This window comes from Megalops cyprinoides, chromosome 2 (genome assembly GCF_013368585.1).
Source record: "Megalops cyprinoides isolate fMegCyp1 chromosome 2, fMegCyp1.pri, whole genome shotgun sequence".
Lineage (NCBI taxonomy): Eukaryota > Metazoa > Chordata > Actinopteri > Elopiformes > Megalopidae > Megalops > Megalops cyprinoides.
Window position 1 is genome coordinate 56,804,332 of NC_050584.1, and position 16,115 is coordinate 56,820,446.

General features: G+C 40.7%; 1 protein-coding gene across 1 annotated transcript; it reads right to left on the reverse strand.

Moving 5' to 3' along the window:
* Positions 1-788: 788 nt before the first annotated feature.
* On the reverse strand, positions 789-14,703 carry abcd3a (ATP-binding cassette, sub-family D (ALD), member 3a). Its single transcript, XM_036521004.1, has 23 exons — positions 14,575-14,703; positions 13,699-13,735; positions 13,262-13,360; positions 11,629-11,717; positions 10,582-10,651; positions 9,493-9,590; positions 8,905-9,028; positions 7,571-7,627; positions 7,234-7,376; positions 7,028-7,097; positions 6,732-6,801; positions 6,267-6,364; positions 5,492-5,583; positions 5,239-5,330; positions 5,053-5,125; positions 4,799-4,862; positions 4,427-4,504; positions 3,982-4,047; positions 3,469-3,558; positions 3,184-3,303; positions 2,731-2,835; positions 2,200-2,256; positions 789-1,664 (listed from the first exon to the last, which is right to left on the reverse strand). Exons 1-23 carry the CDS (start codon positions 14,682-14,684, stop codon positions 1,587-1,589), a joined length of 1,980 nt encoding a protein of 659 aa, XP_036376897.1. The 5' UTR covers positions 14,685-14,703; the 3' UTR covers positions 789-1,586.
* Positions 14,704-16,115: the final 1,412 nt, after the last annotated feature.

Consider the following 16,115-nt stretch of genomic DNA (forward strand, 5'->3'; position numbering starts at 1 on the left):
CAACTATGAATTGTGAAATTTAAATTTTAGACCTTATCATTTAAGATTGATACATCTTTGCATCTAGGTAAGGACTATAAACTGTAAATTTTCAGACTTAAGGAAATTCAGAATCAGTCATTGCTTTTCCAAAAAACACCATAAATTTATCTAAAGTGGTCACTGTTTAACAAAGCTGAAAAAAAAACTAAGAAAGAAAAGAACAGATTGCAAATTGTATATTTTGAATGGGAAAGTACCCAAAAGACCCCAGGCATAATAACTAACACAATGATACCGTACTGCTTTGCGTTCACGGATACTGGTTTCACAACTCATTGACAAAGCCAGTAACCTCTGACCCAGTAGGACTGGGAGACATTCCAAGATGAGGCTGGCCACGGGGCAAAGCTCAGGTGCACTACAATACAGAGATCACACAAGAAACCTACTAAGCTTACAGTCTGGCTGCTTACCAGTCGTTTCTGATCAAAAAACGTAGGTGCTGAATCTCAAAATATCCATTTTGAAAAGAACACAGAGCAGCAAGCCCTTTAGCCAGCTGAAATCACACGCACTGCGTGTGCAACAGCCATAAGATAGGCCATTTTGTTGCTTGTCTTCTTTCCTAGAGCTAGTGTATCCTTCCAGTCAGAGCGACCTTTGGCACTCCCCACGCAGTGTCAGGAATCTCGCACTGTGGCATGTTTGTGCAGTACTGCCTCCTGTCATGGGATGAACCCCCGCCCCCCCCCCCCCCCGCCCAAAAGCAGCCAGGATGAGAAAATCAGACACACTTGTTTTCTCGGATCTTTTCTTTAATGAAAATGTACAGTTCAGCTTATGTCAAGTCCATGCTCTTGCATTTCAGTACAGGTGTTCCTATGTTATTGTAGTTTCCCCATATAAAATCATGAACTTCAGGTTTGTTTACAGTTTGAAAATGACTTATTACATTGTTACGTTTACACTGAAAAGTGAGGCATCTACTGAGAACGTACAGTTTAAGCAAATCCCACATCCCATAGAACACCACTTGATCATTTCGTAAAACCAGGGTGAGCAAGCCCTTCCCTGGAGCACTTTGAATCATCTACTAGGCAGTACTGCAGGAACATGATGTAGTACTTCAGCACAGATGCAGCACTGTAACAGCTTCCGTTAATTAGCAGTTTGGCCGATACAAAAACCTGCAGTTTCTCCAGAACTCCAGAACAGAAGAGCTGCTTACTTACATAGCAGACTACACAAGAAGGCTCAGATCAAGCTCCTTGCACTGACACATACATGTTATCTGTGGGCTGATTTCTCTTCATCTTAAAATTCATCCTAAATCTCGGACATAGACGCGAACTCATTTAATTCAGGATCAGCCCATGAACTCAGCCCAGCCTATATAATTGGACATTAAGGTATTAATTACAAGGTATATACAATCATTAACAACAAATGCTTTATTAATTGGACTTCTGGATCTTTAAATACAGTGTCAAAACCAACAGTTACAATTGATTAAAAACAACTTCCTAGCTTTAGTTTACAACTCAATTTAGTGCAGAATTACTGAGCTTCGTCCCCCTGTTGTGCTGTGCTGTGCCACGACCTTCTTACGACCCGAACTCCACCGTCTCTGCAGTGATGGGTTTGAACTCGTAGTTCCCCCTCCCATCCATGTGCAGGTAGAACTGCAGAAAAAAAAAACATGGTGTCAAATTTCCATCCAATGAGAACAGGGCAAAAGCTGGGAAAGGAAACTTTTGGAGGCTTTTTGGGAAACTTTTGGGGCTTATTAGTTCCTTTTCGCCATCTACTGGTAAAGTAAAGATATTGCCATAAATTAGGAGGCACTGCTCACCATCAGTGGAACAAGTAGGACCATTTTCAGGGCTGCTCAGTCGCAACACAACATAATATATAAAACACGAAATCATTACATATAAATATATTGTTCATACACAGAAGGCATTTTATTCATGGATTTGCACTCCAAATTCTTTTCCAAGTGTTACAGAAATACATAATAACCATTTGTTCATTGCAGAATAACATTTTCAAAACTCATTCTGTGGTTCTTTTTTTGTGTTGGGAACAAACACCGCTTTGCATGTTACATGTCTAAAAAGCAGAGACATGGTGTTCCTGGGAAAAAGAGGACATTCAGGCACGCTGAAACACATGGGAGTCACATTATTCAGGGACCCAGGAGTGTTCAGAGCTTACCTCATGGTGTTTCCACAACGACTTCCTGTGAGAAACTGTGAACAGTGTAATGCCAACCTACACCGTGAGAGAGACAAAAAGAACATTATCAGCTTTGAAGAGTTTTACAGGGATATGCCAAACGTGCGCTTTAGACCTTGATCAGGACTGTAATGATGGTTTGGGTCTCTGTGTGCTCTCCTTGCTTTAGGGCAGCAGACAGTGCGGTGCAGAATTAGGGAGCAGGACTTGGTAAACTAGTCAAAAGGTCTGTGATTCCTAGGTGGGCCACTGCTATTGTACCCTTGAGCAAGGTATTTAACCCAAACTGCCACAGTGTATATCCAGTTATATCCAGTCGTGTATATTGATGCCAGTTGCTCTGGCTAAGAGCATCTGTTGAGGACACGTAATATAATACAATAGACTGTAAAAACTTCCATATTGAGGAACACAGCTCTCCAAAGTGCACTCTAATGATTTCTATACTGATGCTATACTAGATACAGGCAGTATCCTGTAAGAGCCACCAGGACTCTGGAGACTCCTTACCTTTCTGCAGTGGCTATAGATGTAGTCCTCCACATCAACACTGACAGCACTGGTGCACTCATCCAGGATGGCAAACTGAGGCTTGTGGTAGAACAGCCGTGCCATCTGGACACAGAAATTACACCCAATCACCACAGGGCAAGAACTCATTTCAATATACAGTATATCAAAGGGTTCTGAGAACATTATTAAAATGGCTTTAAGCCCAGCTCAACACATCACTTTTAATACAATTTTTATGCATTAATTTAAAATTGCAATAAATACAGCCATAGAACATACAGAACAAGAACATACTGTATGTACAAATGCATTTTCTTGCTATAAATGTCATTTGAAACCATAGACTGCAATAAGTGCTGCTGGAGGTGGAGTTGGATAATCTCAGATTTCTCTGAAGTTAATGCTGTCTGTCCTCCTGTTGGAAAATGCTTATCTCCCTTCCTCACTCACAGCCATCCTCTGTTTCTCCCCTCCACTGAGGACGTCCATCCAGTCCTGCACGGTGTCCCACGTCCCCTCCCTGTCCAGGATGTGGCCCAGCTGCACGTTGTCCAGGTACTCCTTCAGCACCTGTTCCCATACACACACATGCGTACACAAGAATAAATCTGCTGCTATGCCCAGGGAACACATCTCCTACATGAAATGGACCTGTCTTTTTTACTACTTTTTTCCCTATATAGAATAATACCAGCCATTATGACTGAATGCATGCTGCCTGACATGGTACCGCACCTGATCAGAAATCCCTTTCCTTCTCTGGTCCTCCTGGGTGTCTGGGTAGATCACCTGATCCCTCAGGGTCCCCAGGGTCATGTAAGGCCTCTGTGATGAGATTTCACAAATCACTACCCTGGATCCAACAGGTCCCTCATTTCCAACACGCAGGTGTGAAAGTTATACAGCAGCACAACACTGATGCATTTCCAAGATATTTCACATTTACAAAAAGGAAAGAACATACAGACTGTTGCAGGAAGCAATATAACTGAAACATCAATGATAAAGAGCTACATGACTGTAACATTACTTCTAAGCTGAATGAAGGGAGAGATAGTAAAGAGAGTGGGCCATAGAGGGAGACATATTACAGAGAGAAAGGAAATAGAGTGAGGGATGAAGGGAAACACAGGTCAGAAAGACACGAAAGAGTGAGTGAAAAAGGGAGGTAGATTATAGGGATAGGAAAAAGTGACAGATGAAGCCAACACTGCTGCTCAAATGAGCCTCTCAGGTATGACGTTTTACCTGTGGCACGTAAAACAGCTTCCCTCTCTCAGGCTTGGTGAGGCGTCCGCCAAACAGAGGCCACAGCTGAGAAATCGACAGGTATTTGCAACCACCATTCAGAACTTGACTTTATCTCATCAATGTCCTGCCAGATATTTACAAAGCCACACCACCATTCAGCACTTTACACAGTGAACTTTCAGCCAGACGTTTACGTCACACCATGATTCAGAACTTTACACCATGAACTCCCAGCCAGATATTTACAATGTCACACCACAATCTAGCACTTTACTTGATAGCGTGAACTTCCACTCTCATTATTTACATTTTTGAGCTTGATTTTAAACATGCAATGACAGTAAAGGGTAATACAGTGTTAACATTCGTTAATCACCAACACAGCTCTTCTGCATGTAGAATATAAGGAAGTCTTTCTGGGTTTCATCTCTGTAACGCCTACCTCTCCAAGCACTCGGAAGAGGGAGCTCTTCCCACAGCCATTGGGACCACAGACCAAAACGTTGGTCCCAGATTTAACCTGAGGGAGTTAAGCAAATTTGGTTACATCCTGGACAGCAATATGTACTCTGAATGCAAAAAAGTTAATCAGCAACCAGCACCAAGAGCCTTATTTGATTTTATGGTATTAGAATCAAGGCTCACATTTTCAGTTCTACAAAAAGAGCAATGCACTTAAGGTCAGAAGTACTGATTAAACTAAAAGTAAACATTCTTTTGAGAGAATGATTCTGGAGTTCTCAGTTATAATTATAGGCAGGTATATTTACAAACTATCGGTACATGTAACTGATTAAAAACAAAATCTACACACCTCAAAGGTAAGATCTCTGATGAGAACATCTCCGTTGGGTGTTGCTAAGGGTGTGTGATCGAACCTGAAATACAAACATTTCTGTCTGAGCAGACTGCTCTCAGGGAAAAAAATGGCACCTAGACAGTGAAATTTAGAAAATTTGTAAAGCTGTCAAATATAATAAGGGGAAATTTAGTATTACAAGAAAAATACAGACATGAGAAATTGTTTTCGAGAGATGAATTTGCAATATTAGTGTTTCACCCACTTACTTGATAATCTTGTCTACATTAATAATATCTCCGCTTCCAGGAATCAGCGTGAGTTTTTCTACAGCTTCCGTTTCTAAAAAGAATACAGCCATTAAATATTATCAGACTTGGTTTTTTGGTGTGGTGTGATCATTGCATCCTGTTTTTAAAACGAAGAAATGTGTTGATCCAAACACTGATCACTACCTCTGTCTTGCTGAGTGACCATGGTTCGCTCGTATTTGCCCACGTTCAGCTCTTTCAAGACCTTCATGAGCTCTGTGATGCGAGCTGTGAACCTGGTAACACGAAATAGGAGTTTACTGTCAGATCATTCCGATCTAGCAGCCGATCATTCAGAGGTTTTCCCCTGAAAGAGGCCTACGGAAGAAATGGAGGAGGAGAGGCACAGGGGAGCTCAGAAAGCTGCACAGGAGCTCAGGGACTGGGCAAGACTCACCCTGACAGCCTGGTCATCTCCCGGCCCGCCAGCACAATGCGGCCCAGCGCCTGAGACATGCGCAGTAGCATCCGCCCGCTCTGGTAGTAGTCCTGCAGACAGAGGGGTCAGACTGGATTACACCACAGGGGAATTCTGGGGAACATCTGCCTCTTTTTAGTCCCCCATTTGTAACACTTAAATCCTCTGTTCCTCTGTGGGGGATTCAGCCTCTGAAGTGCAAACTGTTCATTTGGGCATTACTGAATGATTACATGACATTATTGTCATTTAAAAGAGCCTCTTACCCAGAGAGACTTAGATAGGTTACAGTTTTCACATTATCCATCTATACAGCTGCATATTTACTGAGCCAATTCTGGAATAAGTACTTTGCCCAAGAATACAGCAACAGTACCCCAACTGGGAATCGAACCAGCAACCTTTGGGTTAGGAGCTCCTTACCACTACACATTTAAGTATGGGGTCTGGTGAATGCTTGTTGCACTAAAAATTTGACAGGCTAGTCCATCTGGTTTGTTGAGCTATAATATTCAACATTGTATACATGCAATACAATGTGAGTAGGTGTTTAGCAGGTTAGACTAAGTATGAGTGGAGGTATGTAGCAGTTTGAGGATTTGTGGGACATATGGTTTATGTATTGGTTACAGGTGACACCATACTCTTGTAGGGAGGTAGGACTACACTGTTTTAAGGTAGTTCAGAAAACATGGTTCTTTTGTGGCTCTTTCTATTGGCCACCATATTTCAGAGGATGTCAAATCTCCTTCACCTCGAGCAGTTCTGAGTGTGTGCTGTTCAGGTGGCGAGGGTGAGACAGGTTCAGGAACGGCCGGCTGACCACCAGGTAGCCCACCACCGTGGCCAGGTCTGCCAGAGAGAGAGAGAGAGAGAGAGAGAGAGAGAGAGAGAGAGAGGGGGGGGGGGGGGAGTAAGAGTGACAGTGAAGGAGAGTGAGAGATAGGGAAAGAAAGACAGAGAAAGAGGGAGAGAGAGAGAGGCCTATGTCAGTACAATCACATCTGTCTATTCCAAACATCCACTCCAAATTAACAAGGACGTACCAAAAAGGATCTTCTTTCACTTCCCCCTCAAGCATCATTAGCCGACCATTAGCGGTTCATTATGTTCTCCAGTTCACTTGTAGCATTAAGTATTGGGAGTGTCAAGTAACACTCACTTGAAATATCAGGTAGCTCATAGAATATTAAGTGTTGAAATACCAGATAACACTTACACTTGGCAATGATGCTGTCCACAAACCCCATGGAGAAGCGGAAAAAAATGAAGTTGTGCAAGTGGTCAACCTGAAAGAGAAATGGCATGAGAAACCTTAATCTTAATTGGCCACAGAATCCATTACCAGCCAAACAAGAAACAATTTCTTCACCATGGTTACTAAAATGTTTATTTGTCACATTCTTTTGACTATGTGTACTTTAAAGCAAAACAAAAATAATCAGCTAACAGCAATGTCACCTAAGGCCTGCTAAGGCCTCTCTTGGCACAATTGGGACTGAGGAATGTTCTTACCAGTTTCTGGAAGGTAGAGTGAATTGTTTGTTTCTCTCTTACATTGCCATTGTAGAAGGCAATCTCCTCACTGTAGGGGATAAGAGATGATTTTAATTCAGGTGCTTGACACTGGTGTCAGTTTTCAAGCCTCCAACTTTTGAGATGTTCCCCTGTAGCTTATAGAGCAAGATTCCCCTGCAGCCTGGAGCTGTTCCAGGACCTACCTGTTGGTGATGAGACGGGAGTTGACGTATCTGTACTCGCCCTCGTATCTCTGCTCTGTCACCGTCATTTTGCCGATGGGCCGCCGCAGCCTCGTCAAGAAGAGCCCAGAGATCAACAGGTAGGCCATCATGGTGGCAGGGCCCTGACAGCCAAGACAGATCACATCTCATTAGGCCAAGTGCATGACGAATATCTGAACAAACCATAGTAAACACTCAGAAAGTTACCATTTAAAGTTACCATTTTGTCACTTAGCAGACGTTCTTATCTTGAGTGATGTATAAGAAGTGTGTATACTAACATCAAATTTACATATTTGATACTATAATGACATACCTGGGCACCAATGGCACTTGTGAGCTTGAAGATATACAGGCCAATGTCGAGAAGAGGCTAGAAGACAGAATCATTTTATTTTAATTTCATAATGTTTCACTGTTTGAAGACATACAAATAATATTACTGCATTTTTTATACCACCCATTCAATACTACATTTTCCCAGGGTTCCTCATAGAATTTTGAGTTTAAAAAGTTAGTTTTGAGTTTTATTTTTGAGAAACAAGTTTCTCACAATAATAGAGTAATTCATCACAATACTGTCACAGGGATTATGAGGTGCAGTTAACACAACACTGAATTTGAATTGCTTGCACAAAACAATGAACCCACACTATCTTATCGACATATGCTGTCAATGCCCGGAGTTTGAATTAAGATAAAAATGAAACAGATGAATCTCTATGTCCAAGTACATGACAGGGTAACCTTACATAAGACCTCAGCAGAGAAAGACAATGCAGCTTTATGCTGTGTATGCAAATCAAGGTCTATGTTCATGCATACAGAATCTAAAGGTTGAGACAAGCTTTTGCTGACAGAAAAAAAGCACAGCTGTAGTTCTAGAGAGAGTTACAGTTGTTACAGTCATGTCATGACAGAAGTTCTATATCAGTGAAATGTTGCTACACCAGTTGTAATCCACTATTCCTCCTGGTCAGTTAGGTAAGCAGAGCTCTCTCTAGAACTACAGCTGTGCTTTATGCTGTGTATGCAAATCAAGGTCTATGTTCATGCATACAGAATCTAAAGGTTGAGACAAGCTTTTGCTGACAGAAAAAAAGCACAGCTGTAGTTCTAGAGAGAGCTCTGCTTACCTAACTGACCAGGAGGAATAGTGGATTACAACTGGTGTAGCAACATTTCACTGATATAGAACTTCTGTCATGACATGACTGTAACAGCTACTATCTGAAGCAGCAATAGAAAATATTGCAGATTTTGGAATGTTGATGAAGTTTCAGATATAATTTACTAAGAATATGTGGTTATAAATAGGAGAGGCATGGACACACTGCATTTATCATCAACATTTATCATCATCATTGACTGTCAAGGAAGAGATAAGAAATCAAGAAACAGTGCCCACAGTCATGTTTTTAGTTGAGGAGCACAGTCATACAGAATTTGAACGGCTCTAAAAAGCACTAAAGTATTAATTCCGCCTTTAGGAAATTTAAAGCGGTATTTCACTGATATTGGAAAATAGTTCAAGAAAGTGTACTCTAACAATTACTCCAACAATGACAATTAAAAACAACCTCTAAAAAGTGCAATACCTTCTATAAAGGAGCTTCAGAGAGGGAAGAGGGAAAGGAAAGTGGGTCTTACCTTGCTCAGGTTGGAGTACAGGTCGACCACACTGTTACAGAACTTCTCCACATCCTGTGTCAGCAGCTGGTCAGCGTTGGCAATGCGATTGTCCAGGTTGCCCATTTTGTAGTAGGTGTAACCTCTGGCAGGAGAAAAACATAAAACAGGAACTCATACACATTCAGTCCCTTTGGGTTGATTCCTTAGGAAGCGGTAGCAGTGACTGGCTGACCAGGCTTCTTGAAACATGACACAGCTTGAGATATGTTACTCTGCCAGCGACATATAATTACTGAAACCTTTGAAAGTAAAATGCTTCCAACAACAAAGCATCTCAGCTGGATTAAATCCGTGACCAAATAGCACACAGTGACTCAGGCTGTTGAATGCTTCATGAACCCTTTAGTGGCCACCACTTTCTAGCTTCATTCAAACACAGACCTTGGTCATGACGAGTGATTTGCAATGCTGGTCATGCACAAATGTACTGAAAAATGTACTGGTGGACATGACATGAATCCAGATGGTGACCTGTTTGGCCATCACACCTGTTCTACAGCACTGACTTAATGGAGTGGCCAGAGGAGGCAGGGCAGCAGGACTCACTTCAGGTACTCGTCATACAGGTGCTTGGTGAGACGCACTCGAAATCGAAGCTTCAGCTCATTCAGTCCCAGCTTCAGAAAGTTGTTCACCAGGGCAATCTGAAATGAGCAGGGGTGACGGTCATTCAGTCCGACAATTATACAAGTACAATGTAAAGGCAGAGATGAATACACTGTAAAAGCAACTACTGTACATAAAAGAGATGTTGTCTGGGCAATGCAGCTTGATTTGGTAATCTTTTTCAAAATACACTACATTTTACGCTATCAAGAAAGACACTACATCAAAAGATCACTCTCTGTGTAAACCATACCACACCTTGCTCAAATATTTTCTTGCTGTATAAATGATAATATCTGTACTTATCTTTTTAATCTGTGTAAATAACTGTTATAGCTTTCTTTATTTTTAATGTATTTAAATTATGATCATGACCTTTTTTATTTTTTTACTTTTTGTGAAAACAGTGATTATAAACATACACCACTTAATTCTGTGAAGAAAAGACTAAAATCACATCTAAGTTTTAGAATATGTTCTTGACAGAACAACAGATTTCTGATACCCATTGCATACCGAGATACATTAATGCAAGGTAATATTGAGGTTATACGTTAAGTAGTCTCTGTGCAAATAAAGCAATCGTGAAATGAGAATTGGTGCACTGGATTAAAGGAGAAATCAGATAAATATGGATGTTTTATGATATGTACTTTATGATAAGTATAAGCAGAAAAACTACAGGGGTTTGTATTTCTTCACAGTAGGCTGGATTGTGTTACAGACCAGAAGAAGGGAGTTGAGTTTTTCGCTTAGTTTTTTCGGTGTGTGGCTAGGAATGCTTAATTGCAGAAATAAGTACTTTAAACATATCATAAAACATATCAAATGCATTATTTTGAATGCAAGTCCTTGATAAAAACTTTTCAGTACCAGGGTTCAGTCTACAGTCACATTATGGCTATCAGAGTGGATGAAGGCCATATATCACAAATTGCAGTCTACTTTCAGGATATTGTAAGCGCCAAACTTGAGGACTACCTGTGATTCAAAAATCAAAAATGAAAAATGCAGTAATAATTCACTTACAAGCGGCATGGCTGTGATAAAGTTGAACAAGTACCTCTTGAAATCTTTTGTTGAGCGACCGATAATTGCACTGCAAACCACAACATGCACAAAAAGAACAGTCAACATATACTAGAGGACAGAGTGCAACAGGAGGATAGCATGGGAGGCCTGCAGCTGCGATGGCGATTGTTCTGAAGAAGCGCTCCGACAACATGATTCTCAGCAGCCTGGCTGAATATCCACACCCCGATCTTCTGCTGTGTTAAACAATGGGCTGGACAGAGGAGATCTGGGAAAGTGTACGAGGCGCTACACATCACGGATATACTACCTTGAAGCAGATGTGCATTGAGAATACTGTGACCTGACTGGCCATTCACAAACTGCAAAGGGATTAATAGGTGCATCCGTGACTATGTTATACAGTCAGACAAACAAAGCGCACACGGTTACAGATTTTGATGCTTTCCACGCCAAAGTCACGTGGACATTTACCCCAGGTATGACACCAACATAGGAATAAAAGTGCTTCTTGAATAGCTTGATATCTCTGCTAATGATACCACTGTGGGGGATTAAAAAGAAGTAATTAATATCTGTACCTGACACTGATCAAAACTGTACGTTTTAAAGTTAACATTCAGAAATACATTGTTGGTTATTGCCATAAGCCAAGTTCCAAGTACATAAAGGTAGAAATGATGAACAATGAGGAGAAGTACAGATTTCAATCAATATCAGAGGGGCTCGTAGAAAAAAAAAAGCTTTAAGGAAGAGTCCTCAAAGTCAAAAGGGAGTCTTCAGAGTGAAGAGTTGGGAATGGTCACTTCATAACATGAAGGAATACAATTCTGAGGCAGGAGATAGGTGTCAGGTAGAGCAACAAGTTTTAAAAAGAAAATGCCAATGCTCAGATACCATTGAAACTGACTGCAGTCAGTTTTCACTGACCGGCTGGCATTTACTCAGCACACTGCGTGTGCATATTACATGATTACATGACTGATATTACAGTATATATGTATATTTACTGAGCATATTGCATGTGTACATTCGGGGTCTTACCTTTCAATCATTGTACCATTCTGGATCATCCACACATCACAGTACGTCCGAGCTACCAGCATCACTGCGATGAGGAGCAGGTATCCAGACTGGGAAAATGACAGCAGTACAGACCCGGGTGACATACAGAACAGCAAGAAGTCACAGATACCAGTCACCTGAGCTGAGGGACCTCCTCCACCCAGTTAAAGTTGTGCTCATAAACTTCACTTGAATGAATGCATGAGAGGATTCCTACCAAAATACTTTCAGGTAACTTCTGCATTAAGTACATCCTGCATTAAGTTCTCTTTTTTTTTTCTTCGAACTTGGTATGGGCCACTGACACCTTTTCATACTGACTTCACTACCTAGCAGGGCAAATGACACAGAAAGTTCCAGTCCACTTTAAATTCACAATATCACTGCGATTCCATCTTATCAATGTTAAAACGTTTTTATATAGTGGAAGGGTCTATACTCTCCTCAAATGGTGTCAGGCTGCAAGGAGGTGTAACACAGACTCAGAACAGCTCTGACACTTTTAAATGAGTCATCAATAATAATCTCTGAGGAGCTGATTCAGATGTGAGATATGCATGCATACACCCCTTAGCAGTGCTCCCCAGAAGAGCTCTGTGATTAATTACCACTAAGGAAATTCTAGGATCCTAAGTGGTCCACGTGGGAGATGTGCACTTGGGGTGGAGTTTGCACAAAATGACAGCATGTCTCAATTATTATGAAGATATGTGCATTCTGCTTCCACACTTAAGTCGATTTTCGTACTGCAACGCTTATGCTGATATTAACATTTTTACCTTTGACCATTTCTAGCAAAAACACTGAAAAGGCAAATCCCAGTTCCAGAACTGAAATAAATGCTCAGCTTTCACAATTACAGTTGCAAGTGTCTTGTGGCTAGGTTCTGCAATGAGGAATGGCTGTAAAGGAACTCTGTGAAAATAATCATTGGCCACCAGGCTATCAGAAGGGAAGTGTAATTTTTACCAGGGTGAAAAAGATACATACCTTTTTAAGTTAAGTCTGAATATAATAAATAAAATCTGCATAAAATCAGGTGTGCAGAAAAAGCATTCAGCTGCCCTAATGTTAAACTGGAATGATTGCATTTCTCTACTGCAACAGTCCACAGTCTACAACAGATAAACAGCTGAAAGAGGTCATGTAGCTAAGGGAATGTGTCAAAGTGTTGCAATGACTAAAACTGTACGGACTCTGCTGATTAGTTAATGCTGTCATATAACAGAAGGGCAGGGGAGATTTGTTGGATTGTTCCCATGCTAATTGTTAATATGATGTAACAGGCAAAAAACAGAAATATGCAACATGATAACTAATCAAAATCATAATAAGATATGCACCACAATTAATGACTGAGCACTCACCAAAAATTGTCACATGAATTACATAGTTTCAAACCCTCTGTTTTAGAAATGTAACAGAATCTCATCAGTATCACATTATATACTGACCTGTTATCATTACTAGTCTGAATGAATGAAGTGTTATTCTACCTGAACATTTACGACAGTTCAGTTTTTATAAGTGAGGGAGAGGGGTCATGAATGAATCGCAGCAGTCTGGTATGTGTCAATGTGTAGAAGCAGTACATAGCATACATGAGGCCCACCTCTTTACAGAACGTTCTGGGCACCATGATCTTCAAGATCCGATAAAGCCTTGAGAAGAAGACCTTGTCGACTGCCGCCCGGTCCTTCTTTGCATCTTTCTGGACAAGTAAACATACATGGAAATAATGTATCAAATTCATTTTAATAACAAATTACATGCAGCGCATGAGCAAACAACCATGACTACAGCATGTCTTCCTTAAGACTTCTCACAACTATCTGCATGTCCAAGTCTAATTTGTCAGTAATAAACCTTGGAAAATTCATCCAGCCAACCACCTGCACATCTTTGCATTTCAGACTTAAGCTGACAAACTGGAAAGATGACAACCATTGAATATACTTGCTTTTTTTAAAAAAAGAATACAAGTGTTACAGCTAGTTAGCGAGCTACACTGGTAGAACTTGAAATGTCAGAAAGGAAGTTGCCGCTTACATCGCTGTTGGGGTGTGCTTCTGAGACCCCTTTTTTACTGTGAATGAAAAAGGTACAGGATTAATAAAATCTGGATGGTAGACACGATCTTAGACGTATTAATTTAGAAATAAGGTTAAAGATAACATATTGCTGGCTACAAAGTTGCAAAAAAAATGACAGGGTGAAAAATGTTATTCGTCTGTACTGACTTTAAACGCAGCTCAGTCAATGGCTGTTCGCGCATATTTCTCTTGACAGGCAAGAAGGTGTTACTTGCGTGCTTCACATTTCTCGCTGAGCGCCGACCAGCTAGGAGGAGTTGTCAAAACTGTTAAACAAAATTGCTAAAATTCATAGAAACTCGCCGTTGAAGTACAGCATTTTGGCGATAGCAACATTCAAATCTGCAGAGGAACAATAATCGTATATATACGGTTTGATCCTGTGCAGTGACGAACAGTGGCATCTTTGTTGCTTCATTGTCGAACGTTGCAACATTTCACTGATTAGCTTGCTAGCCAGCTTGTCTGTCTCGGAAAATAAAGACCTCCATTGTTTGCATATGAGGAAAGATTCGTGAAGCATGCGCTGATATATAATGCATGCCATACACAGCACTTTGCACCAACTACATTAGTTAAAGCGTCAAGAAGACATCCCTTATTTAAAGGTTAACAGTGGCTAGTTACTGTTACTATAAGTTCCGTACAAAGGAGACAGTCCGGCTAAATAACGCTACACCTGTCTATGTATGAAGGTTAGCCAGATAGCTAGCTGGCATCGCCTGCTGCTGTACCTAGTTCTAGCAGCGATCTGACAGCCGGGCCGTTATTAGCTATATCATGAGGAACAATGAAACATGTTTTCTGCATTCGTGGTGCTCATGGCACATACCCGTTGAACTTGGCGGATCTTCTTCTTTGTCTGAGAAGGTACAAAACTAGTAAAACACCACCAGCAATGGAAGAGTTCTTGGTTGTCAAGTATTTACTGATGGCCGCCATGTTTCCGACACTGAGCCGGTCAGAGACCAGCAACTTGCATGCCGGGATGTTGGGAGGGGACAGATGACACTAGGTGTATGTCACGATGTTACGCTGCGCAAAATGCTGCGCAGATTGTTTGATTTGAATAGTAGCTGGATGGTTGAAGAAATCATCTACACTAATTATATTAGTCTATGTAGCAAAGATACTCATCAGTGAATCTGCGCAGAATTTGTGCTGCATGCTTCGATATACCTAGACTTACAACAAGTGTCAGACGTTTTGGCACGTGAAGAAAGCAAGTACTCCCTCTAAAAATTGACCTTGGTTAGGTTTCCTGGTGTTACTGCTTTATAGTTTGTTGAGCTGCATTTTCTTGTAATTTAATATTTCCTATTTTTCATTTAACATGAATTCCATATTTTTATATTTCATATCACAACCCAAAATTTGCAATTCATGTGTGGATGATAAAAGCGCGTTGAAAGGCTTTAGCGAGTTACCGTAATGCATAATGGTGTAATAAACTTGATGACCTCGTTACGTCAAGCAAATGGGCATACGCACGCACGCACGCACTTATACAGAAATATGTATATAACATTGGTGTCATTCGTTTGTACTGGTCTGTACAATTATTTCCCCCATTCCAATCGTAATTCAATACCTCCACACCATGCGGTTACTAAAATTAAATTATTAGTACAGTGTAACGCGGTGGTAATACAGTTTTTATCGCATTTTTGAGAAAAATACATTTAATGCTTAACAGAACAGTAACTGGATAACCTTTTCAATTAGTAAATTTCATTTTTAATAGTTTTTAATAGTTTCAGGTTAAAAAAGCACTTGCACAACTATAACGCAATAAACACACATACCACTAGATGGGCCATAGAGCCGTGTTTCCCAACGACGCGGGATTCATTTGATTGCTGTTTAGCTAGTTCAGTGCTGGTACATTGACAGGAGTCCATTGAACGAACGTGAATGTTACTCCAAAATTGTATTGTTCATTTACGATGAGCTGGATATGTTGATCGAGCGAAATTTACACGAACAAAAGCTAACGCTAATAAACAATGTTGTGTGCCTTGAGTCATGAATAAATCATAATAAATATAATTTTATATATAGGTCTCATGCGTGTCTTTCATATAGGCTAGCATTTCATTAACCAGAAAACTCACACCCTGCAGCAACAGCGCTCCTGAAATTTCAGCTGAACATCTTTGAAACTTGTGCCTCAGACCAACTTTCAAGGCAGACTGATTTTCACACACACATCCTCAGGTCTTCAGTGATTTTGATCTGACAAGAAATGGCCGACACAGTACTGGTGAGCAATGAAGCAATTGTCCAAAAAGCATAACTCTTGTAGACTAGCTATGAGATCAGCCTAGAAGACTCACATTTCAGTGGGTATGCTAGGAAATCGAGAGAAATTGC

What these genes read in the sequence shown, in the direction of transcription:
- abcd3a (XM_036521004.1), bottom strand. Translation starts at nt 14,684, where the DNA reads ATGGCGGCCATCAGTAAATACTTGACAACCAAGAACTCTTCCATTGCT. An exon ending in AATGTAGACAAGATTATCAA is followed by an intron (nt 4,863 to 5,052) that starts GTAAGTGGGTGA and finishes TTTGTATTTCAG; the next exon opens with GTTCGATCACACACCCTTAG. An exon ending in TCAGAGATCTTACCTTTGAG is followed by an intron (nt 4,505 to 4,798) that starts GTGTGTAGATTT and finishes TAACTCCCTCAG; the next exon opens with GTTAAATCTGGGACCAACGT.